The sequence below is a fragment of the Pogona vitticeps genome, chromosome ZW-PAR (genome assembly GCF_051106095.1).
Source record: "Pogona vitticeps strain Pit_001003342236 chromosome ZW-PAR, PviZW2.1, whole genome shotgun sequence".
Classification (NCBI taxonomy): Eukaryota; Metazoa; Chordata; class Lepidosauria; order Squamata; family Agamidae; genus Pogona; species Pogona vitticeps.
The window spans coordinates 10,325,277-10,351,730 of NC_135800.1; the positions used below are offsets into that span (position 1 = coordinate 10,325,277).

Genomic DNA, 26,454 nt, shown 5'->3' on the forward strand with positions numbered 1-26,454 from the left:
CTCAGAGGCGAAAAGAGAGGGAGAGACCACGTTCAAGATTCTAGAATGGACAGTGATTGTTTTCCCATGGGGACAAGGGTGTGGAAAGAAAGTGATGCGGCCGGATCAGACATACAATCAACTGCCAAAAGAAGGGGACTGGGCTCGGCACTCGTGCTGCGGCACCATATCCGCAGTGCGGAGTGCCCCTCTACGGAACCCCACCGATCGGGAGCAATTTGGCCCAGCCCCCCCAGTGAGTTATCCAAACTTCCAAAAAGAGTTTACATCATCAGGTTATGGACATTTACCAGTTCATCATGTTTCGATCCTATAGAGGCGATTGTGGAAATACCGAAAGTTAATAAAGTTCAAGTCGTTAACAGTCCAGATAAGTTTCAGTCATTTCCCGCCAAAACTGAGGAACTGCTCCAAGTTTCGAATGAATCACGTATGCATACAAACAAAATCCAATGAACATCTACTCAAATCCAGAATATGTTTGGACAGTCTATGGCTTCGGAGGCACCTGTTTCTGCTTGCACTCCTAGTTTTCTCCGGGGCCATTTCCGACACCCTTGGCAGACAGGGAGGGCTGTGTCAAAAACCAGGCAAGAAAGGCCTTCTGACAGTTCAACACCTCCCTCCTGCTATCATCCCACGGCCTGGAAGGCACCGTACTGCTCGATTCGAGCTGGCAAGCGCTCTGCTATTTGAGATCTTCCTGACTCAGCCCTTCTCTGTGCCAATGAGGCACGGAGAGATTTCTCAACTCTCTTTGTCTGCTTCTTTTTTTCTTTTTTGAAAACATGTATCAAAAAACCTCCCTGCTCTCTTGCATCCCACAGTGTAAAACACACACAATCCCAAGTTTTACCATCTTTAATTCCCCTGCCATTTACCTTATTTGAAGCCATACGCCTGGCTGTTCCTCGTCTTCTGAAGGCTATCGTTTAATAATGCAGACTGGAGAATCACTCGACGCCTTTGCTCATTCCACTTCTAATAATAATAATAACTTCTCTAATAATAATAACTTCTCTAATACCTCCATTTCTATTCACTAATAACTTTCTCCAACTCAAAGAGGCAGAGAAGGCTGATGACATGAGACTAAGGATGGAGTGATGGAATAACTCATATTTTGAAATGCTTGTGGCACAGTCAAGTGCAAAGTAGTTCGGATGGAGGTTTACTTACAAGCACGCAGGTTGTCTGTAGTTTGAGTGACTTTTCTGGACTAGAGAAACTGTCTTTCAGCAATAACTAATAGTTCCTTCCAGTCTTTGAATTGAATGAGAGCCATGTCTGCTGAGTTCGTTTCCCTACCACTCTCTTTCTTCAGTTGGTGGCAGTTGTTTTTTTGCTGTTGATCTGTTTGATTAGTTGCTACTTTGTGTTTGGTGAAGCAGTAGATACAAGTCCGCAAATTCAAGCAACTGTAAGTAAAGAAACATTTTTACTCTTTCTCCTACAAATGTCTCAGAATGCATTATTGAGACTTTTTTTTACAATTTTTAACATTTTTATTGACGATCCATTCACAATAACAGAATAGAACAATATAACTTATAATACAATCATAGTGAACACCTTATTTGTAGACTCTTATACCTTCATATGTGTATGTACAGCATTAACGTTATCTCTTTATCTATCTCAGTCCCTTCCATGGCTCAATCCAATTTTTATATCTGGCTTACTCCACGTAAACTGACCACCACACCAGCCCATAGTCATTGAGACTTTAAATGAGCTGGATCTCTGAGGGACCTGACACATTGTAGAACAGCTTTCTCTTATTTTCTTGAAATCACGGAGGACATGTAATAATGGGATCAAGCTACAGGATGCCAGATTTCATCTGAATATCAGGAAAAATTCTTAACTGTTAGAGAAGTACAACGATGGAACCAGGGATGTCAGGAGGTGGTGAGCGCTCCAGCACTGGAGGTCTTCAAGAGAACATTGGACCACCACATGTCCCATCTGCTTTGGATCCTAGGCTTGAGCAGGGGGTTTGGACTCGATGGCCATAGAAGTCCCAACTGAATTGTTCTATGGTTCTGTGATTCTTTACATAGTACAAGGATCTGTGCAAGCGGGATCTGAAGGCCTTAGGAATGGACCTCAACAGATGGGAACCCTTGACATCTGAGCGTTCAGCCTGGAGTGTTGAGTGCATCACGGCCTCTTCTCCAATTTGAAAAGACCCTTGTCCAGCAGGCCAAGGCAAAGAAGCAGTCCCGAAACCAGCCAAATCAGGGAGCTGGACAGGGGGCAGATTGCATTTGTCCTCAATGTGGAAGAGATGGTCACTCTTGAATTGGCCTTCTCGGCCACACTAGATGCTGTTCCAAGATCTATACTCAGAGCACGTTACCATAGTCTCTCGAGTCTGAAGGATGCCTAATCTAATCTAATCTAATCTAATCTAATCTAATCTAATCTAATCTAATCTAATCTAATCTAATCTAATCTAATCTAATCTAATATAATATAATATAATATAATATAATATAATCTATGATTCTATTCTCCTCTGTGAATCCCCTTCCTTCTACTATGCACCAAAAAGAGAATTTTAACCAAGAATTCAAAACTCTGCAACAGTTCCTTTAGATTGTGAAAAGTTCTTCACCTATATCTTAAGCAGAACATTTGAGAGGGGGGCCAGAGAGAGATGGGAGGAGAGCGAGAGAGAACCCTGCCTCTTTAGAAAGAACAAGAGAATTTGGATGAGCCAAAAAAAAAGTCCACCAAAGTCTCAAAACATTGCTGAAATCTTCTGTGGTTGGGGGTGTGGGAACCCATTAGGTTTCCGTAGGCAGAGAAGAATGCATCAGAGTATTTGCCTTGGCTCACATATGAGATCCAGGACAGATGTTCAAATGTTATCTGACCGTCACGTAGCTTTAAGGCATTTCTTTCTTTCAAATCCTGGCATTTTTGGCCCCCTCCCCACTCCAGCGAGGGCTGCTCTTTGTGCTTTGTGGTGTTGTTTTCGGCCACTGCAAGGGGGGGGACAAAAGCAAGCCCTCACGGGAAAGCTGAGTGGCAGGCTGTTGCAACACCCGGCCTGCCAACATCCTGCAGAGCTTAGCTTTGGTTTCTTCACCTGCTTCCTGCTTCTCAAAAATGCCAAATTGCTTCCATATGCCGAGCAGACTATTTGCACAGTGCTCCCTGCCCCTCTGCCATGCTGGTTCAAAAATACAGTGGTGCCTCGCTAGACAAAGATAATCCGTTCCACTGAAATCGCTGTTTAGCGAAATCATTGTCTAGCAAAAAGCATTTCCCCATTGGAATGCATTGAAACCTATTTAATGTGTTCCAAGAGGGAAGAATCGTTGTTGTCTAGCGAAGATCGGCCATAGGAAAGCCGCTTTGCGATCTGCCGATCAGCTGTTTAAATCACTGTCTTGCGAAGCTTAGGTCCCAAAAACACCCGTTTTGGGAGTGCGGAGGGAGCTGTCAAAATCGTTGTCTAATGAAAACCGGTTTGTGAAGCAGGGACCAAACATTGTCCAGCGAAATTCCCCCATAGGAATCACTATTTTGCGAATCGCTACAGCGATTGCAAAAAGCCAATGCCTAGCGAAAAAAACTGTCATGCGGGGTAACTGTCTAGCGAGGCACCACTGTAAAACACAACACCCACTACGTCAGTGACTTAGTCCAGATGTTTGCGAACCTTCAGTTCTAGCTGTGCTGGGCAGGGGTTTTGGAAGTCTGCAGTCCAAGGAACATCTGGGAACCTGGGAACCATTTCTCCGAGTCATGGTTGGCGTGCCCCCTGGAAAACGTAATTCAATACGCAAGTTGACGGAGAATGCACTGTCAGCTTCTGGGAAGCACTCCAGAAATAAGATGGGGGCCCAAGACAATTCAAAGTGTGCACACACTTAGCTTTGCAAAGGGGGGGGGGCAGGGCGAGGAATGACATTAAATTTTTGTAGAAACAGTCAGATGCCAGGAACATATGAACTGCTGCCTTACGTCTCTGGCTCCACAGCCAGAGGTCATAGGTTGAGAGTTCGATTCCCCCACTAGGCCTCCTTGACTCACAGAGTCCCTTCCAGCTCCGCCATTCTAAGATTTTTATTATTATTTTCATTGATTGATTGATTGATTCCATCTAGTCTCATTTGCAAGCCACCCTTTTCCTCCTTAAGAAGGCTCCGGGCATCTCGTAAGGCGAAAGCGAGTAAGTTTAAAACACAAGAAAGAACGCATTTTGTTAAAAAAAAAAAAGCAAATTAAACTATCACAAGAAATCAATGTATTAAAACATTCAAAGCATTAACTTTAAAAAACAAACTAACAAGCCGGAAAGCTAAAAACATCATCCTGGGACTCACTTTAAAAATGAGACATTAAAATTAAAAGTTTAAAAGTCTGCCTGATGGGAGGGGTGGTTTCAGCTGTTAGCAGAAGGATAAAGAGAAGATTTCCCCTAAACTTCCAGGAGAGACCATTCCAGATTCTGGGAGTCTCTACCATAGAAAAGGCCCTGTATCACAGGTTTCCCCAGATAGTAAAAGCTATCCTACATACAGTGGTGCCTCGCTAGACGATGATAATCCATTCCAGTGAAATTGCTGTTTAGCGAAATCATTGTCTAGCGAAAAGCATTTCCCCATTAGAATGCATTGAAACCTGTTTAATGCATTCCAATGGGAAAGAATTGTCGTTGTCTAGCGAAGATCAGCCATAGGAAAGCAGCTTTGCAAACTGCCGATCAGCTGTTTAAACAGCTGTCTTGTGAAGCTTAGGTCCTGAAAACACCTGTTTTGCAAGTGCGGAGGGAGCTGTCAAAATCATCTAGCGAAAATCGGTTTGCGAAGCAGGGACCAAACATTGTCCAGCGAAATTCCCCCATAGGAATCACTGTTTTGCGAATCACTATAACCATTGCAAAAAGTCAATGTCTAGCGAAAAAACTGTCATGCGGGGTGACTGTCTAGCGAGGCACCACTGTATTCTATAGTTTCAAGCAGTCAATAATGTGTTCAGCTCTTCTCCTGGGGGGGGGGGCAGTGGGGAATCAAACCCCCAACTATCAAACCGCCAACCTCTGTCTCCGCAGCCAGAGACCTGAACTCTTGGGCTCTCCAGCCAGCTATTCCAAGCACTCCAAGAAACATTCAAGAAGATACGCTTGAACTAATGCAGGAACTACATTCCCACCCCACCCTCCCTTTGGCTTGCATTTCCTCAGATTCTTTAGAAGTTCATCAAAAGCAGGAATTAGCTGGTGGGAGTGAGAGAGCCGAAGCGCTAGAAACAAGTGCATCGGACAGAGGGAAAGAGTCTCACGCTGAACTCTGGAAACCGTCTCAGAGATATTAAATTACAAAAATATTTGTTGCCTAAGCAAAGTTGCAGCCGAAGCCTAAGCAAAGTTGCAGCCGAAGCCGGAGGGCTCTGTGGTCATAGAATCGTGATGAAGTTAGAAGGGGGCTCGAAGACCATTGAGTCCAACCCCTTTGTACAGTGCAGGGAAACACATCAAAGGGTATCTGCCAGGTGGTTATTTAAGTTCTTCTTGAAGGCCTCCAGCGATGCAGTGCTCGCTACCTTCTCTTGGAGGTCATGCGTTCTATTGCCGTACTGCTGGAAGAGTTAAGAAATGTTTCCTGATGTTCAACCAAAATCTGGCTTCCTGTCGCTTGAGCCCACGGTTGCATGTCCTGCACTCTGGGATGGTCCAGAAGAGATCCTGGCCCTCCTCTGAATGACAACATCTCCAGTCTTTGAAAAAAAAGGCTAGACTACATCGCTGTTAAGGTGACCTAACGGCCTGCCTGTGTGGACACTGACTTCACGGTGCAACCTGAACTTTTCCATGCCCTGGAAAGATACTGTGGCTGGTGCCCAACTGAACAGAAAAGCAAAGTGTAATGGAAAGCATGGGGTCAAGAACATCAGGATGATTTTGTTTTATCCTGCAAAGTGTGTGTGTGTGTGTGTGTGTGTGTGTGCGCACCAGATAAAGCAGACAAGTGCTACCTTAGTTTCCCCCTTAAGTGAGAATATGAACGTTTGAGTGCATTTTTATGCGTTTCCGTTGAGTTCAGTCAAGCTTATTCCAACATCAAAGACCCTAAGATCATCACACTAAAATCCTGTTCTTTCTCACTTGAGAACAAGCCCAGAGGAACAAACAGGATCTTACTCCTGATTTAGACACGCAGAGCAATGTTCCCTCTGAGCTGTGAGGGCTCTGTGGGTGCCCATCCGTGAGCCGAGCCACAGCTGCTGCCTGTTTGCTTCTGATCACAGCCACAAACCCGTGTGTGTGAGTGAAAAATTAGAGGGACTGTTGATACAGAGAGCTCTACATAGTGGAGGGTGGGGGCTCCGATGTCAGCAGGAGTGGGGGATTCCAGCTTTTGGTCCAAACTTTACAAAAGTTCACCAAGATGCTGAACCTTACTCGCAAATAGGTTCAGCACGCTGGACAGCACCTCTGAAGTGGAAACCCCAGATGGGAGTCTGGGCTGTGAGTATGTATGTATGGTAAGTGGTTGCAAGAAATTGGACCGGGGACTCAAAACGGAGCACCGCGCCGTCAGCCCTGTCTTGCTCCAGATCACCTGATACAGGTGCACACCATCAGCAAAAGCCAACTTGGTTCCTAATGGGTAGGCCACAGAGTAGACCTAATCACTGGATACGATTATTTAAACCAACACTTACCTAAGTCCCATCGATTCAGTGGGCCTCCCGGGCTTCCTTCCTGCGCCTCAGGTGTACTGGAGCGAGACGGGGCGGGGGGGGGGATCCTAAGCAAGGGCACCAGCTTTTACTTTGCCTCAGGCGGCAAAACTTTTTGGGTCAGCTCTGGCGAAAGAGATGAACGTTTGCGCATTGCGCCGAGATTCCTTCGGCTATGAAGTTCGCCGGCTGAACTTAGACTCATCCTGAGATATTCTTGGCCCGGCCTACCTCACAGGGCTGTGGAGAAGATAAAAAAATAAGAGGCACCAGGAGGGATGGGTTGATCTTACATTCTTTCTTTGTCAGAGAAGGGCTTAGCTTTTCCGTCCATCTAAATGGTAGTTATCGCCTAACCACGCCCTAGAGATAAACCCTATTTTTTAAAAAATTATCCTCCTTTCTTAATCACACCGACACCCCGTTTTCCTCCAGTGAGCGCTAGAACGGTCCTTCCTCTGAGCACCCCCCCAAATACTGTTTGTTCACAACAACCCTGATAGGTAGAAGGCCAGTACCGGCAACCCTGGGGCGCCTGCGAAACGAGGAAAGGGCACCCGAAAGGACGCCGTTCCCACGTTCGCGGATGGCCAAGGTGGGACAAGGAGGAGAGGAAACGTGAACGGGGAGGGAAAAGGAGCTCCGGCTGGGAAGCCAGGCGGGAAACACGCGCGCCTCCCCGGGCGGCATGCGGGAGAGCAACTCCCGGTGTCTAGATTGCGCGGAGGGGCGGGTTCGCACGACCATTCGGGCTCCCTGCCTCCCTCTTTCTCTTTCTCCGTCTGCCGATTCCCTTCCCAGCCCGGACAGATTTTTCCACTCGTTCAGCAAGCAGCGGCGGCGGCGGGCGCGTCCCTCCCAGGAACCGGGAAGCGCTCGCGTGTCGGCCGCACTCTTTTTCCCACGCTCGCCGCCCGGCGCGCGTTGGGGATGCTCCCGGAGCGCGCGAAAGGCGTGTCCGCCCGCCCGGGCCCGGGGGGCGAGAGGGGCGCCTCCCTCCCTCTATAAAAAGGGTCGTCGTCCCCCCCTCCCCGAGGGCGCGCCGGCCAGAGAGCATCCTCCAGACTCGCCATGCACGCGTCCGAGGCGGACGTGAGGACGCTGCGTTACCTGACCGCCTTTTGCCTCGTCTTCAGCCTGACCTTGAGCCTTCCCGTCCTGTATCTTCTGCGCGAGAGCTTTCGTGCCCGGGAGCAAGAGGTAAGCGGGGAGACGGGAGGCAGACGGTCCGGAGAGGGAGGGGGACTACAAAGCCCAGAATCCCCCCTCGCGCGCCGCCCCCCCCCACGCCTAGGCTGCTTGGAGCTCAGTCTACTGTTTGCTGAAGGGGGACAAGGGAGAGTCATGCTGGCCGGCCAATTGTGTGAGTGTTGGATTAGGACTTCGGAGACCTGGGTTCAAATCCCTGTTCAGGCGTGGAAGCTCACTGGGCGTGTGGAGGTATCTTGAAGTATCACGCTTTGCAAGACCTATTAGGGTCCCCTTAAGTTGGTTCCAACTTGATGGCCCATAAGGAGAAGCACATCTCTCCTGACATTCCCCCTGAGCCAAGGAGGAGATGTCTCTGGAAGCTAATCTCCAGGAATCATGAAATTCTCCACCAGTTCATTGTGGGCTTGGTCCAGCTGATAGCCGCTGTCCGAAACTGAAAGCGAGAGGACCCTCCCGTTTCTCCTGGAACATCCCTCGACAGCAGAGCAGCTAAGACGGGAGCACTTCCTTTAATTTTCGTGCCATCTGCAGAATGTGATGAATTGGATCTGTCGTTTGAAAATGCACTTCCTTTTCCACATCGTTGCTGCATCTTTCTTAAGACAAGGAGAAAAAGAAATTGTGAGTTTAGAAGACTCAACCTTTTTTCTGGCTGATATCACCACCAGTGCTCTTAGCACTAGCCCCTCTGACACCGACCTCTGCAATGTGCAGTTTTTTCCAACCAGAACAGAAATAGCATGAAAGGAAAAAAGGGATCAGGAGGGCAGAGGAAAAGGTGCACTGCACCTCCTGAACAGGAGACTGGACCCAATGATCCATACGGTCCCTTCCAGCTTTGCTGTTCCAAGATTATGAGAATCGCCGTCATCATCCTTTTCATTCATTTTTTTTATATTTGAATTTTTTATTTTTATAACTATAACATAAACATAAATATAAAATACACAAACCAAAATACAGTTTAACAATGTTCCCCGCCAACATAGACGGTGGTTCTTCCTCTATCTTTATTCTTCTTGTTGTTTTATTGTCCTCTTCTCCAGAACTGCGTTGATTCTTGATTTGGAGCTTTCTCTTTTCTTCTTGTTAACACATATTCCAAAAATCTGCCCCATATTTCATAAAAAATATTCTTTTTCAACTCTCCTTTCGTAAGCTTTAAATTACAAGTTGGCTTATCATTTATAGCTATAGTCCATATTTCATTATACCATTCATCGTTTTGAAATTCAGATTTTGATTTCCATTGCCTAGCTATTATCAGTCTAGCCACTGTTCATAAATTAGTTATCAATTCTTTAGTCATCTTAACTTATTCCACATTCTCAAATATTGATAACAAAGCAGTCTCAGAATTTAAGTCTATATCTTTTTCACATATGTCGTTTAATTCTTTAAAAATTTGTTTCCAAAATCTTTGTACTTTTTCACATTCCCACCACATATGAAAGTATGAACCAATTTAACGTATTCTCGAAGTATGTACCAATTTCTTTCTCACATTTCCAACAGACATTCTGGATAGCTAGTATTAATTTTATTTAATTTTATTGGTGTTAAATACCATCTTAGACCCATTTTAAAGAAGTTTTCCCTTATTCTCACTGACATAGATCTTAAGACCCTCATTTTCCGTATCTTCCTCCATTCTTCCTCATTTATTCTTTTTCCAATGTCTTGTTCCCACACTATCTTCAATTCTTCTTTCTCGCTTTTTTCTTCCTCTAAATCAAGAAGAAGTCAAGAATGACCTCATTCATTTCATTCCTTTCCCCCGTATGATGTTGTGTGTTCTGGAAAGCAAGGTTGCCCAATGGGATCTGGAGCGCACACCGATTCCAGCCACAGGAAACGAGGAGCGTCTCAGAATTTGCCCACCTTCCTTCCGTAGGCAAAGGCTGCCATTCATTTCCTCCCATGAGCCCTGTAAGGTAGGCAGGTTGAAGTGGAGAGGTGGTGAGCCGCCCTCAGGAAACTAAAAAGCAGCATCTCGGGAGCCCAGCTTTCAGACTCCAAGCTCCTCGGTCCAACTCTGTCCCCATCAAGCTGTGTGCTGGTTGTTGGGGATCCGGGGTGTCCCTAGAAAGAGTTTGAGATGAGCGAACATCCTGCTCTCCATTCAGGGTGTTTGAGCCCGGGGTGCGATTGGGGTTCAGGGCCTCCAGTCCGGGGCTGTTTGGGGCTGGATTCTGCAACGGTGGGCTTTTTAACGTGTTGTGGATTTCGTCAGGAGAATGAAGAAGAAGTGAATGTCTGTGAATGATGTGGACATGTGCATCTGCCACCCTGTCTTTCGTGGGAGAAAAGGGGACGGACCCGTCAAGTCTGGGTTTGTCTGAGGTCCCCAACGGGAGGATCCTTGCAGGAGAAAAATTCTCACCTGAGCAGGTGGCCTCAAACCCCACCGTCATTACCCCAGAAATCTTAGACATGGGAAATCTTAGAGATGAGGGTATCCCCTTACTTAATTGCCCTGCAAGGATTTGGTTTCGTGCTGTGCCTCCTGTGACAAACCCAGACCTACTGGGATATGTCACACAGTTACACTAAGCTGCCACCAACCATTCCCTATAAGAAGTCACACAGACCAGGGATGGATTTTCAAACAATATTAAGAATAAGGTTTATTTAAATACACACAGGGAAAAATAAACAATCAGGTGAATAGGATAAAGTAACGTGGCTTATTCTCACTCACACATGCATACAGTTTGGTTCACACAGAACCCTTAACTTGTAGCACAGACCCTGAACCTATCAGTTCTGGCTAACCAACAGACACCTGAACCTATCAGGTTGGTACTCTGACACACAGTAGTACCCTGTCTGACACACTGACTCCCACAACAGCTCCTTCTTCCCAGCTGCTGCTTCGTCACATCCCAGTGTCTCCCAGCATCTCCCTCCTTCACCACACAGGCATCACATATTTATACAGTACAGCCCCTCCTCCTGATGTCCCGCCTTCCACTCCCCATAGGATGGAACTTTCCCTCCAAACCCATGACAGACAGGTAACATCAGTGCTGTATGTAACACCTCCCCTCTTTATAAGTTGTTTTGTAGGGGGAAAGCTAACGTGCTTTTCACCAAAAAACAACCTGGGTAAAATACACAACAACAGTTATACATTCAATACCATATAATACTCACTTATACTTACATTCTAAGTTAACCATAGCAATTTAGGCATTTAAACATTTACCATATACATTACATCAATTTACCTTTATTCATACAAACCAAATTCAAAACCAGGTACATTTAACCTTTTGTCATCATTATATACACATAGTCCATGTTCTTTCGCCGTCTTCATTCTTCAGGTCTTCTTGATAAGGCGTCAGCAACACAGTTCACTGACCCTCTGACCACCTTCACTTCAAAGTCATAGTCCTGTAGGTTTAAAGCCCACCTCATAAGTTTGCTATTGTGGGTTTTCATTGTCTTTAACCATTGCAATGGTGAATGGTCAGTACACAGAACAAAATGTCTTCCCCAGATGTAAGGCTTGGCCTTCTGGATCGCGTAGACTATGGCCAAACACTCCTTCTCCACAGTTGCCAAATGTCTCTCACCTTTTTGAAGTTTCCTACTCAGGTAGGACACTGGATGCTGGTCACCATTCTCATCCTCCTGGCACAGAACTGCTCCTACCCCGCTGTTAGATGCATCGGTGTAGATGATGAACTCCCGGTCGAAGTCTGGAGCACGCAGGACAGGATAGTTGATTAACGCCTCCTTCAACCTCTGGAACGCCGCCTCACAGTCGCTGGTCCACGGGATGCGGTCATCAGCCTTCTTCCTCGTCAGATCGGTCAGCGGAGCCGCAATCTCGCTAAACCTCGGGATGAACTTTCTGTAGTAGCCCACCAACCCAAGAAATGATTTGACTTTTTTCTTGGTGTTGGGTCTGGGCCAATCACGAACAGCTTCTATTTTGGCCTCCAGGGGTTTTATCACTCCTCCCCCTACCATGTGACCCAAGTATTTTATTTCTGGGCTACCCAGCTGACACTTGCTGGCCTTTACTGTTAGCCCTGCTGCACTTAACCTCTGCAGCACTAACTCCAGGTGTATCAGGTGATCTTCCCAGGTATTACTGAAGATCCCTATGTCGTCAATGTAGGCCACTGTAAAGTCACTGAGCCCTGCCAAGGTCTGGTCCATCAGCCTTTGGAATGTGGCTGGTGCATTTCTGAGACCAAAGCTCAGGACTCGAAACTCATAGAGACCAAAAGGGCTGCAAAAGGCAGTCTTTTCTTGATCCCTGGGATCAATTCTTAATTGCCAATATCCCTTTACCAGGTCCAATGATGAGATGAACCGACAACCCCCTATGGTTTCAATCAGGTTGTCTAGCCTGGGCATTGGGTAGGCATCAGGAGTGGTTACACGGTTTAATTTCCTGTAATCGACACAAAACCTAATGCTCCCATCAGGCTTGTCCACAAGGACTATCGGAGAGGACCAAGGGCTAGAAGAGGGGACGATTATGTTCTCCCTCAGCATCTCGTCCAGCTCCTTCCGCACCTTGTCCCTATAGGGTCCCGTTACTCGGTATGGGGATACTGCCTGCGGGGGTGCATCCCCTGTGTGGATCCGATGCATCACTCCCTTCACTATCCCCGGCTTGTTGGAAAACACCTGTTGATATTTACTAAGCAGCATTTCTAGTTCTTGCTGCTGGTCTTGGGTGAGTGCAGGACTGATCTTTACCTCCTCTGGGTTGTATTTTACTTCCCCTCTACCCTCCCAGAAGGGTAATTCAGCTTCCTCACTCTCAGCTGCTTTTATCGCGAATAAAACCCTCTGTTCCCCTCTGTAGTAGGGTTTTAGGGCATTCACATGAACCACCCTCCTTGCTTGGTTTTCCTCCTGCTCTATAAGGTAGTTCAGGTCTGACATCTTGGAAATGACCCTATATGGTCCTGCCCATTTGAGCTGCAGTTTATTCTCTCTGCAGGGCCTAAGCCAAAGCACTTCCTCCCCTGGGTCAAAGTGCCTCTCTCTAGCTTTGTGGTCATACCATGTTTTCTGTCTGACCTTCTGAGCTTGCAGGTTTTCTGCTGCCAGCTCTAGATTTCTCCTTAGGTCATTCATCAAGGTGTCTATGTATGTCACAACGTCTAGTGGGTCATCCTGGGTGATCTGCTCCCAATCTTGCTTGATCAAATCAAGGGGCCCTTTCACCCCTAAGTGTGCAGCAGACATGTCAGAGTGACCCCTTTGTAAGATCATGGGGCGATACTTTTCAGGTACCACCAGCTGACTTCTGATCCCATCTCCCCCTTTTGAGATATTCCTCAGGGCCTCTCTATATAAAATCCCCTTTTTCTCCAGAAATCTCACTGGGGTTTCAGGTGTTAGCTGGGCGTCAGTCACCTGTTCAAAACACCTTTGGAGAGTGGCGTCTGCCTTTTGCTCCTGTCCAAATCTGCTGTCTGTGGTTAAGGTTTCCACCACAGCTTCTGAACTCCCCTCTGCTTCCGTCTCTGGCTCATCATTACCCCCCTGAACTGTCCCTGTGGTGGCTTGTGAACGTGTAATCACTAGCACCCGTTTCACATGTTCAGCCAGGTCATTTCCCACGAGCACGGCTGCTGGCAGAGTCGATGAAATCGCTAGCCTCCAATCTCCCCTCCAGCCTTGAAAGTTGACAGGTACCTCTGCTACTGGCAGAGAGATTACCTGCCCCTCAATCCCTGCCACCTTCATGCTCTCATTTGGGATTATAAACTCCCTAGGAATAATATCTGGATGGCACAGGGTTACCTGGGAACAAGTGTCCCGCAGCCCCCTATACTGACGGTCAAGTATTCCTACGTCCACCCCAGCTGTCTCAAACAACTGAGAATCTGTTTTCACCAGCAAGCAGCGCTTTACCTCCACAAGAGGACCATTTTCCTCAGCCTGATCAGCAGAGGTAGCTGTTCCAGACTGAGTAGCCATGGCAACAGGCTCCCTCAGTGACACGGAGCCTTGCTCTTTCTGGACACAGAACACAGCTTTTGGCTTGGTCCCACTAGAATTCTGAGGCACCATTCCTTTTAGCTGCTTTAATTTCTCACACTCTGAGATTAGATGACCCTTTCCTTGACAGAAATAGCATTTTCTGGTGTATTTTGATTCTCTCTCATCTTGTTTTGGTTTTCCCTCCAAAATCTGAGGTCTTAGTTTCATGTCTGAGGGCTTCCCTTCACCATGGGCCCCTCCCCCTTGCTGGCTTTTCCCTGGTCCCTGAGAGTACTTGCTGTAGGTTTCTTTGGGTTTACCTACAGATTTCCCCTCACCCAAGGGCTTTCTTATTTGGGAAATAAAATCTGCGATCTCTGCGGCTGCTGCCACAGATTTCGGTTTCCTTTCCCTCACCTGGAATTTCAATTCCCCCTGCAGGACTGAATAGAACTGTTCCAGTGCTATCAAGTCTTTAAGCTGCTCATAGGTCTCTGTCCCCTCCTGCGATAGCCATTTCTCAAGCAGCCTCACCAATTGGGCCCCCACTTGGGTAAAAGTCTGTTCTGGTTTCTTGGTGAGGGACCTGAATCTTTGTCTCAGCTGCTCCGCATTTATCCCATGTCTGGCAAACACCAGTTTTTTAAACTCTGCAAAATCTTTCATCAGTTCCTCAGGCATCTCGGCATAAACCTCAGCCAGGCTACCACTGATTAAAGATCGCATGATGGTCATCTTCTCAGTTTCCCTCACTGAGAAGTCCACAAACGCTCTTTCCACTAAGGAAAAGAACACCTCAGGACAATCTCCCTTGTGGTACACAGGGAATTTCTTCAGGTCAGCTTTAGACAATTGGCCTCCCTCAGAATCCCTATTATTATTATTGTTCTGGTTCATCATTTCCAATTTTCTTAATTCAAACGCCATTCTTTCTTTTTCCAGAGCAATTTTCTCTCTCTCCATTCTTTCTTCCCTCTCCATTCTCTCTCTCTCTCTCTCTAATTCAAATTGCCGCTGTTTCTCTCTTTCCTCCATCCTTTCTCTCTCTAACCTTTCCTCCATTTCCCTCACCCTCAGTTCATGCTGTTGGGCTAGGAGCAATTTTCTGAGTTCTGGGTTCTGCTCTCCTGTGCTGTCACCCTGCACTGAGCCAAATTCATCCTCAGAACCTTGGTCAATCTGGGGGTCTTTCACATCACTCATTTCTGCCATCTGGCTTCGAGTCAAGGGCATAATCCCCCCTCAGAACAGGCTGCTTTAAAAGTCAAGCCTCAAAATAAAACGACCACTTTTTTTCCTTCTTGCCTCAGAACCAGCTCTCCCCAGAGATTGCTGCTGTTCTTCAGCACTTAGCTTGCAACAGTATCGAGTCAGAGCCTACCCCCCTCTGCTGGGCCTCTCAGCTGGCAAGCTAGCTCACTGTTACTACGCAGTTTTGCCTCAGCTTTTTCCCGCCAAAACTAGGCTGCCTCAGAGCACCTTAATCTAAGTCTCCCCAGTTGGCACGTTCTTCTACTAGCGCACCTCCCCGTGAGGTACACCTAGAAGATTACCTACGCGCCTCAGACTGTCCCTGACTAGACCCCCCTTGCTCTGGGCACACTTGCCAAGGCTTTGCTGGACCGCTGGACAACTGGACCAGTCGTATCCCACACGCTGGACACCAATCAATGTGACAAACCCAGACCTACTGGGATCTGCCACACGTTTACTAAGCTGCCACCAACCATTCCCTATAAGAAGTCACACAGACCAGGGATGGATTTTCAAACAATATTAAGAATAAGGTTTATTTAAATACACACAGGGAAAAATAAACAATCAGGTGAATAGGATAAAGTAACGTGGCTTATTCTCACTCACACATGCATACAGTTTGGTTCACACAGAACCCTTAACTTGTAGCACAGACCCTGAACCTATCAGTTCTGGCTAACCAACAGACACCTGAACCTATCAGGTTGGTACTCTGACACACAGTAGTACCCTGTCTGACACACTGACTCCCACAACAGCTCCTTCTTCCCAGCTGCTGCTTCGTCACATCCCAGTGTCTCCCAGCATCTCCCTCCTTCACCACACAGGCATCACATATTTATACAGTACAGCCCCTCCTCCTGATGTCCCGCCTTCCACTCCCCATAGGATGGAACTTTCCCTCCAAACCCATGACAGACAGGTAACATCAGTGCTGTATGTAACACCTCCTCCAACCTGAGTCTTTCCAGTGGCCTGTAGATTACAATTCTCATCATCCCTTGTGGCTGGAAGAATGGAAGTCTTGGGCCAGCTAAGAAACTATCCTTTGGCTATGAATGAGACAAGAAGCAGTGGTCACAGCAGATTCTCATGGCTCCCCCATGGACATTTGATCAAAAAGGTATTTGTGGGTGTTAAACTAAGCAAAATTCTCTCTCGCTCACTTGTCCGGTGTTGTATTATTAATTTATTTTGTAATATTAATTTATTCCACCACGGTCTATCTACTGGGACACCCCCGTGTGGTGTTGTGGGTAGAGTGTCGGACTCTAGGACTCAGGAGAACTGGCTCCAAATCCCCGCTCAGCCAGGGAACTGGTAAAACCAAAACCTTAAATACCCTCAGCGACAAAGGACATTTTCAGAGCAGAGAAGAAGGAACTTTTTGCATGAGAATTGGAAGTGTAGTGGAAAAGTAACTTTTGCACGAGAATCGAAACCCTCCAAGCTGTGAGCCCAATATTGCTCTGAAAGGCAAGCGATCAAAGGCCACACGTGGCTAGGGTCATGTGTCACAAAAGTAGGCTCAATTCCTTATCACACAGCAGTCTTGAGCTAGGAGTGCTGGGCCGCCCTCTTCCCATCAGCAACAGCTTCCTGGCGTTTTGTCATAAGCATGATATTGTCCGTGACCTGTTGCATCGATTACCCATGAAACGGCACTCCAACAGCTTTCCTTCAGAGCAAGCCAACGTTGCCAAGGGGCGACAGGGCAGCTGAGCGGCTGCTAGTTGGGCCCTCTGCCAAGCAAGAAGGGGAGCGGGCCCGTCGGCCCAGCCCAGTCGGCATTCCAGACGGTCGTTGCCAAATCCTCGGTCAAATGCAGAGGAAGAGGGGGAAAGGAAACCACTCTCTTCGTAGATGTAAGATCCAAACAGACCAACGTCTGGGCACGTCTGGAGGCCATAAAGCAACAGCTGAGAGCACATGCTCAGGAAAACAGATGCCAACGTGCCAAAGACAGACCATTCCATCATCCCCAAGCAAACCTCCTGCTGAGTCAAGAGTGAGAGGATCCCTCTCGACAATAGTGTTTATGTCCTGCCAAGCTGGTCCTGACTAACAGCAATCCTTTCCATGATTTCTTAGCACAGAGATCCTCAGAGATGGTTTTCCCTTCCCTTCTTCTGGGGAAGTCCTTGGCACGGGGCCGCCTACGCTGATTCTCCTCCCAGGAGGCCCCGCGGTGTGGGGGGGAATCGAACTCTCAACCTCTAACTCTGCAGCTGGATGCCTAAAACACTGAGCCAACCAGCCAGCTGAATCGTAGCCTAACTTCCACTGGCCGAGAGGGTGCAGTCTGGTTTCTTGGAGGGGGTGCTGATAGCAGAAAAAGAAAAGGAAATGTTTATTTTCAAGGAACAGCAGGGTAGGGTCCTCATCCTGACCCTGCTATAAGGCAGAAGGAGGCAACTGTTCCAGACAACAGGCGCTTAGTGGGTTGGCACCAGAAGCTCCTGGCTGCTGGCTGTTCCTTCAGAGAGGTGTGTGTGCCATACAGACTGGAGATGTTGGGTGTTCGTTGACCATGGCCAGGCTAGCTGGAATTTCTGGAAATGTAGGTTTGTTTTTTTAAAAAAAGTAACTTGAGGGGGTGCAGCTCTACATTTGGGAGGCCACTGTGACACATTGTAAGGGCCACATTGGGACCCTGCTCTTTCTCAGCCCATCTATGGCCCTAAAGAGAATATGAGAATATAAGAAGCGACTGACTGTCGCTCTCTAGAATTTCACTCACGATCCTTTCCTAGCCCTATCTAGAAATCCCTTGGTGGCCTTCCGTCTTAGCCCTATCTGGAGATACTGAGTAGGTTCCCATCGAACTCCTAACCAGGCTAGAACCTGTTTATCATCTGCAATCAGACGGGTCAGGCCTCTTCAGAAGTGTCTGTCCCTACGAGGGATGTGCCATCTGGATTTTTTTGGACTGCATCTCTCAGAAGTTCCAAAATTCCCCATTCTGGGAGCTCCGCCTACAGACACCGAGATTCCACTCACCTGGAGAAAGGCCCAGCTGGGAAGCTTCCAGGCCTGGCTTCCTGTTAAAAGCACTGCCCCAGTGCTGGCTGGGAGCCTTCAAGCGAGGTGAGCAAAATTTAGGTGTCTGTAGGTGTGAGTTTCCCAGGTGCGGCTCCCAGAATGGAGAATTCTAGTTCACTGGTGGACAGTGGGGTGGAGTAACCTTCCATGGCAAATTGGTTCAAGTTGAAGACTTAAAGTCATCATCTCCTGTTGGGCACCCCGTGCATGATTCAGTGTGGGAGAGGAAACACCCACTCTGACCTCCTAAAATGCTAGGAATCTCAGCTGATACTTACACTACTGGTATTATGCTGGAGGGAGTAAGAATCTGAGCAACCCTCCAGAATCCCTGGTGTCCATTTTTAAAAAAAATATATATATAAGCATGGTATTGCTAAATTCAAACCAAGATACATTGCCTTAGAATCAAGATATTGACACTGCTGTCGCTGTTTTTATTTCTGACAGATAGAAACTTGGCTAGGGACATCAAGTTACTGACATGTTGTGACATTTGTTGAGCGCACAATACAGGCGAGAAGCCGTTTCCAAGGGATTTACACAGGACGTTTTTCCCCCCCTCCTGGGTCATAAATGCCAGAGATTGGACTGCTTTGCTTTCGCCCTCTGAGCACAAAAGGGAGAACTCTTTCCAAACAGTTGAAGAGAATCCGGTGGCACCGCGTTGATACTCCAGGGATTTATTTATTTATGTAAAACATTTTTACACAGACTTTCTCCTTAAGACCCAAGGAAGCTTAAATCATTAAGAGACAATATTTATAAGCTAGAAATAATAAGTACACAAAAAAGGAATGCCGCACTATAAATAGTAAATGAAGTCAGCGCCAAAAAGAACTTCCAAAGTGACAAGGCATAACAGCTCCTTTAAAAAAAACCCAACGCAGGAAGCCAGTCACTCGGAGAAGGCTTGGAGAATGGTAGTAACACGAAATGCTGCAGGTCTGGAACACTACATATTCCATCATGTCTGTCTTTCTTTCTTTCCCAGGAGCACCCTTGTTGAAAACAGTTTGGCTTAGCCAAATGAGAGAAGCCCAGATTTCTGTTTCGTAAAAAGTGGGGATGTCATGGTTTGTTCAGAAGCGCTCAGAGAGTTATGACACTCGGAGGGCGGTAGAGATAAATAAATGAAAGAAAGCTTTCTTCCCTCCGTTGTGTTTGATTTGGTTGTTTTCATCGCCCCTCCTGGTTCCTGTCTCAGTGTTGTGGCCTTTCTCTGTTTCCTTCTTTCAGATGCCCGTCGGAAAAATGCCCGAAGCGCAAAGAGTAAAAGGTGATCCGCCGTCCCTCTACAGCTGCTGTGAGTGGTTTTTGTTGTTGTTCCAGGGACTCATTTTAGACTGACGTGCACTCTGCAAAAAAAAAGAGGAAGCCATCTTTCCAACTGCAAATCCTGGCACAAATCTCTCTGAGAGGGATCACCGTTGTTATGATCGAGCAGTGATCCAAGAGGGGTTCGTGGCAGGTTTTCACCTGAACTTTACAGGTGCTGTCCAACATGCTGAACCCTGAATCAGCATCTTTGATAGCTCCTGCAAAGTTCATCCCAAAAATTAGGGCCCACTCCCGCTTTATCAGGTTTGGGGTAAATGCACCTCATCCTTTCGTGTGCCCATCTTACGTTCAGAAAGCTGCGGATTCAGTTCCTGACGTCGTCAACTGAAATAATCTCAAATTCTGGCAGACAAAATGTGTGTCTTAGATTTTCCACCCTGTTTGAGAGTAAAAGCACTAGCTGGAGAGCTCAGTGGTTTAGGTTTCTGCCTATGGAGCCAGAGGTTGGGGGTTCAATTCCCAACGGGGCCAAGTTGACAGGGGTTGGACTTGATGATCCTTAAGGTTCCTTCTAGCTCTGCAGTTCTAAGATGATTAGCTGGTAGGATTGCTCAGCAGTTTAGGGCTCTGGTCGCAGAGCCAAAAGTTGGAGCTTGATTCCCCCACTGTGCCTCCTCAGAGTAGACCCAGCCTGGGTAGCCTTGGGTGTCCGGGCTGGCCTTGGGTACCCTTGAACAAGCTGCACAGTCCCAGGGCAACCTCAGAAGAAAGGAAGAGTAAACCACTTATGAGTATTCTTTACCTAGAAAACTCTGGGAAAGAATTGACTTAAGTGAGAATTGACTTAATGACACATTTGAGAGTGAATAAGTTTACATGGACCATTACAGTTGATTTCTCCAAGAAGACCAGATGGCTACTTACCCATCACCTAAAGAAAAGGGAAACACTTCACAAACACACCGTTAAAAGAGGATGATTAAAGGTACTAAATTGCATGGACTCGCTGGCATGTACAGGTGCAGAATTAGATAATTTGAAGAGAGTTGCAATAAATCTCACCTGGTGGGCGAGACCGATGACCGCATGACCTGGGTACTTGTTCAGTTTGCTGTCTGGGTACTTCTAACTGGGGATGGGCAACATCCAGGTCCTTGTGGGTCTTTGCCTTTAGATCAGGCCAGACCAGACAGCCCTTCAGATACTAGACATGACTCAAGCGAGGACTCTCCACTGCTCAAAACAGAAGAGTATGCCTCAACATCTGAGCATCATTGTCCCAAGTATCTTGGGGGGGGGGGAGGGTCGGCTTCTTTGATTGACTGCTCTTGGATGTTCAGCCTTAAGCCTCTTACAACTTCAGTCTGGGCAAACAAACAAAAAAACAGAAAAAGCCGTACCCTGCCCCGAGGGGGACCCCCGACATCCTACGTAGGAGAATGAAAACGGCAGCCTGGAGGCACACCTCCTGCAGGTCGTCAGCGAAAAAGGAAGGGTGCTGAGGCTTGAGATCAATACATTTTAGAAGAACAGCTGCTCTCTGTGGCGGCAGTGGGTGGGTCACAACTAGGCAGGGATCTTTCTTAGGAAAAGTTCTATGATGGCCAGGTTTTCTTGGAAATGATAGATAGATAGATAGATAGATAGATAGATAGATAGATAGATAGATAGATGATAGATAGATAGATAGATAGATAGATAGATAGATAGATAGATAGATAGATAGATAGATAGATAGATAGATAGATAGATAGATAGATAGATAGATAGATAGATAGATAGATAGATAGATAGATAGATAGATAGATGGATGGATGGATGGATGGATGGATGGATGGATGGATGGATGGATGGATGGATGGATGGATGGATGGATGGATGGATGGATGGATGGATGGGTGGGTGGGTGGATGGGTGGATGGATGGATGGATGGATGGATGGATGGATGGATGGATACAGTAGTTGCCAGTTGCACAATCTGAGAGCCTGATAATGTGTCTCCAGATGCCTGTATTCGGAAAATGCGAAGGAATGGTAACTCAGTGGGGCCGGAGGGTAGCTGGTCTTTTTTGTCAGGTATATCCTCCAATATGGAGGAAAGAGTCTTCCAGGCTCTCCAATCACTATTCCCAGGAAAGGAAGTAAATACATGTTCACTTACAAGCAGCATTTCCTGGTTGGTTTTGTTTGGGTCAAAGTGTTTGGAGAGCTGCTCTTTCCACCACCACCACCACCCCAAATTCTGCTAGATGATTTTTTTAATTACATTTTTTTTAAAAAAATTAAAAGTTCTTAAGATGTTTTCCGAAAAGAAATTTAAAGAAAACATGAAAAAGTTTTTTGAAGTCTTTTTTTTTAAATCATGGGATCAGGTTATTTCCAGCACATATTTGCTTACCGAAACAGTGTTACACAACCCCGAATTTTGTGCTTACTTGTGAATCACACAGCTATTCTTTTTTTTTTTTCTCTTCTACTTGGAAAAATTCAAGAAAATCTCTCTGTCCACACTTCATCAGTCCAGGGAGGATTTACACCCTAAATATAGAAATGTAGCTTTTGACCGCACCAAAGTTAATTCTGTTTTCTCTTCCTTTCGAACCTTGCAGCTCCAAGCAATAAGCCAAGGGTCCACCTCTCAGGTATGTTTTAGAGTATGCCTAAAAGGTTTGTGTGTATGCCCACTCCATGGAATTTGTAAGGGAAAAGGCAGTGTGGTATAGTGCTTACAGCATTAGGATGACAGATTCAGTTCCTAGCAGAAATCTTCACATATTTCATTCTCACATTAAAGAATAAAGAAAAAGGCCCCACAATGTTTTCTCCCTACGGGAGGGAGGGATTGGTTGGTTGGTTGGTTGATAAAGAGACCATTAGAAGTTTTGCAGGGTTGGGTTTTTTATTTTTTTGCATTTTGAAGAAACATTATGTTTTTTGTGCAAAATGCAGCATTTTGTGCAAATCTGCAATAAATTTGTATAAAACGCAATAGCTTTGCCATTGCTGATTCTGATAGAGGGGGAGAAAACACCTCAAGACTGAAGATGGGCATGAACCAAAAAATCCAAAACAAACACACCAGAAAGTTCATTTAAAAATTGCTGGTTTATTGGTTTGGGTTGGTTCAGGATCATCAAAAGCAACGAACCAAAACGAACCGAGCTAATGAACTCCTAAAGCACTTTTTGGTTTTGGTCCGGTTCGTTTTGCCCATTTTCTCCCTCCTCACCCCTAATAGTCCACTCCTGCCAATCAGAAGCACTAGGCATCCATGGGAGGGATCTAGAAACTGTTGGATTGGCAGGCCAAACAGCCAAACACGTGGCTCAAAGGGGCAAGTTTGATTTAAAACATTTGTTTATCGAAAGTATTCCTCTCCCACCTTTCTCCCCAAGGCGGCTTACGTCATTATTCGAAAGCTAAAAACTGTAAATATACAAATATCTTTAAAGAACTGAACAAATGTTTAAGATGGTAAATAAAATCAATATTTAAACATGTGTAAAAAAAAATAGAGCACAACCAAGAGATGCTTGTTCTTATTTATAAGAAAGATTTGCAGGAGCCACTTTCATCTCAGAGCTAATTCTGCTCGCTAGAGGAACCCTTCTGCTCTCTGTACCTCAGCTCAGACTTCCAGTGTGGCATTGTCCATGGGGTTGGGAGAAAGGGTTCCCCAGTCCACGTCCCGAGGAGCAACACCCTGTGTGTCAGGCCCCCTGGCATGAACCATTGCTGGAATTTCCCCCAAGCCAGCTGCTAAAGAGCACTTTTCCAGGGGGAACTGTTTTGAGGGTGTATAACCCAAATATCTGAAGTCCAAACTTCGCCAACCTTGGAGGGGGTGTGGAGGAGAGTCGGGGGAAGCTTGTGGTATCTCTTGGTGGCTGGGGAGCCCTTCTAGTGCTCCCAAACCTCCAAACCAAAACAAATTGGTTTGTCGTTGGTTTTTCCCCCCCAAAATTTGGAAAGTCCGTGGTTCGTGGACTTCAACGAACCACGAACCATGGCGAACCGCTGCTTTGGCTGGTTCATGTTCATCTTTACTCAAGACTTTCTGCTTCGGTGTGCAGGCGCACGAACCCTTGCAGTGGCTGAATGGATGGGGAGGAAAGGCACGAATATTCGGAACGCTTTTCTCTTTCTCCTAGGAGACCCCATGGACTCCAATCCAAAATGCATACCTGACAGGCTTCAGACCCTTCACTGGAGGAACGACCGAGGAAATGGGGACCAAATCACGTACCAGAACGGTTCCGTGACAGTCCCTCAGGATGGCGATTATTTCGTCTATGCTCAAGTCACTTACTTGTTCCACGATGGCATCGCCAGAGAGACCATGTACTGCGGCATGAATATATCGGCGGGGATACTGGTGGAGCAGGTCATCTTGAAGAAAAGTGCCGCGTACGGCAGCCAAGAGAGGGAACAACTGAGGATCAGCAGTAGCATCGGGAAGAAAGAGAAGTGGAAAACGACCCTTTATCTGGGGGGTGTCATCCAACTCAGGGAAAACGATCAAGTCATGGTGAAAGTTAGTGATCCTGGACTTGTGGACATCCACAAACCTGGGAGAACCTTCTTTGGTGCTTTCTTAATCTAGCGACTGAGCACAGGAAGCTAGGCCTAGCTCAGTTTTTTTATTTTTTTATTTTTAGGAGAAGTCACTATTGGAAAATGTGAGACTCTAGAGATTTCTGAATACAACTCTCAGAACTCCTTTCTAGTGCACCAAGAGAGACCGGGGAGGCCAGTTTCAGGGAAGGGGAAGTGATGAACCTGTTCTGGGTTTTATGCCAAACTTTACAGGAGCTAATGGTTGTTGTGGGTTTTTTGGGACTCTTTCGCCATGTTCTGAAGGTTCTTCTTCCTTCAGAACACGGCCGAAGAGCCCGAAAAACCCACAACAATCATTAGATCCCGGCTGTGAAAGCCTTCGCAAATACATTTACAGTTGCTCTCTGTGATTTGGAACCCCAATCCCCAGACAGGCTCATCCTGTAAAGTTTGGACCAAAAGCTGGAACAGGTTCTCTACCCTTGTAATACTCTTCGAAGGGTTACATCTGCCCAAGAGGAATGGGCATGAACCTTGCTTTGGTGGTTTGTTCCAGTTTGTACACACAGCACCCCGGGGGCCACACATGCTCATTCCCTGCCTCCCCGGTCAATGGCCTCCCCACCAGTCGGAATGTGCTGCTCTCCCCCTTCTTTTGGGCTGTTCAACCAGTTGCCAGCAGGAGCACAGCTTTGCCTGTCCCGCCTCCTTGTCTGAGTGGACGATCAACTGAGGAGGCAGGGCAGAGAAGCCCGTGCTTCTGCTGGAAACTGGTGGAAGAGCCAAAGAGGAGGAGGAGAGGAGCTGGTGAGTGGGGGATCCTGCCTGAGAAGTCGGGGAAGGGAACACTCAAACTGGCACAAATTGGCACAAACTGTCAAACTAAGGTTCCTTCCCGCTTCTACGACCCACCTTGGACCAACATGATGTGTCTTATGGGTGCTTAGACTGTCGGCGGAGCAGACGTTGCACTATTGTTTCGTTCACCATTTTCTACTGCAAAATCAAGGTGGGTTTTCATCAGACATAACCTCCTGGTCCTTACGGGGCCAGATCGATTATCTGAAAGGATTGACTGGTTTCTTTGTTTTCGTTTAAAGTCTTATGAGGTCTCTCAGAGGTAATATATTTTTATAGTAATATTTAGGTCAGGGAAGACAAGTCTGTGACAAGCTGATCCTCTTTCACTCTCCGGGACATCCATTTTGTCTGGTCTCCAAACTTTTCCTCTGTCAAAGGCTGTGTTGTTTCAAAAGGAGTCTTATCTGGGTTGTATACTGAATCTGGGTGAGGTTCCAAAAATTTAAGATATATAATACTCCCTTCCTATCACCACATCTCTCTGTATGCATGTGCATCTTCCACCTAATCTTTGCTCACTCTTCTCTGAGTATGTGCTGGTGTTGGACATGCGTGGAGTGGTTGCTTTGCTTTTTACATCATTTCAAGCAATCATGCGCCTGAACTGATGCAAACAGATCCATATTTTGGGGGGGGGGAATTAGAAGCCCCAGTGGCAGAAAGGAAAAACTACAGGTTGGAGGAGGAAACATTCCCTTATCAATCAATCAATCAATCAATCAATCAATCAATCAATCAATCAATCAATCAATCAATCAATCAATCAATCAATCAATCAATCAATCAATCAATCAATCAGCCAGGCTTTTATTTGTATCTTAGCAAGGAAAAAAGTTTGCAAGGTGAGCAGGAACACGAGGGTTCCCTGATGGCAGTGGCCAATTTGTAGTATAAAGGACAGGAGCATGAGAAGAAAACCCCTGTTTACATCTTTGTTAAGATGAAGAATCTGGAGCCTTTCTTGGAAATCAGTCAGGTCCCTGGGCTTTTCCATGTGCCATGCTTTAACCTATGAAAGGTGCTAGTCTCCCTCTATTTGACACTGGTGAGGCCTCCCCTTGAGTCTTGTGTCCAGTTCTTGATTCCCCCCTTCAAGAAGGATGCCAACAATATGGAGGAAGTTCAGAGGAGGACGAGGATGATTAGGGGGCTGGAAAGCAAACCCTAGGAGGAAAGATGGAAAGAACTGGGCATGTTCCGCCTGGAGAAAAGAAGAGTGAGGGGAGAGAGGAGAGCACTTTTCAAAGACTTGAAGGGCTGTTCTACAGAGGAGGGGGCAGGATCTGTTCTCCATCATTCCAGTGTGCAGGACTCAGTGGGCTCAAGTGACAGGAAACCAGATTTAGGCTGATTTCTTAAGTGTTCCAGCAAGACGAGAATGGATCCGATTAACTCAGGAGGAGGTGGTGGGAACTCCGACACTGGGAGAATTCAAGAGAAAATAATAGTGTAAATGCCTCTTCTATGACAAATCATGCTTTTCTGGCTTTTTATGCAGTTTTCAAAATGTCTGAAATGTATCACTCGTCTGAGGCTTATTCATGAGCAATTAAAAGAAAACATTTCCCTGAAAGCTGTTGGTTATT

The 26,454-nt window shown here is 46.5% G+C and overlaps 2 protein-coding genes across 2 annotated transcripts in view; one reads left to right on the forward strand and one right to left on the reverse strand.

Moving 5' to 3' along the window:
- Positions 1 to 7,445: 7,445 nt before the first annotated feature.
- TNFSF15 (TNF superfamily member 15) lies at positions 7,446 to 26,441 on the forward strand. The gene is made up of 4 exons (XM_020813251.3): positions 7,446 to 7,899; positions 19,408 to 19,474; positions 22,060 to 22,092; positions 23,602 to 26,441. The coding sequence occupies exons 1-4, from the start codon at positions 7,771 to 7,773 to the stop codon at positions 24,051 to 24,053; spliced, it is 681 nt and encodes a 226-aa protein (XP_020668910.3). The 5' UTR covers positions 7,446 to 7,770; the 3' UTR covers positions 24,054 to 26,441.
- LOC144585147 (uncharacterized) overlaps positions 11,092 to 26,454 on the reverse strand; it is a 122,348-nt gene continuing 106,985 nt past the window's right edge. Inside the window, exon 2 of the mRNA XM_078382763.1 lies at positions 11,092 to 15,038. Within this exon, the coding sequence (XP_078238889.1) occupies positions 11,230 to 15,038 (3,809 nt within the window). The 3' untranslated portion in view covers positions 11,092 to 11,229. The remainder of the gene's footprint in view (positions 15,039 to 26,454) is intronic.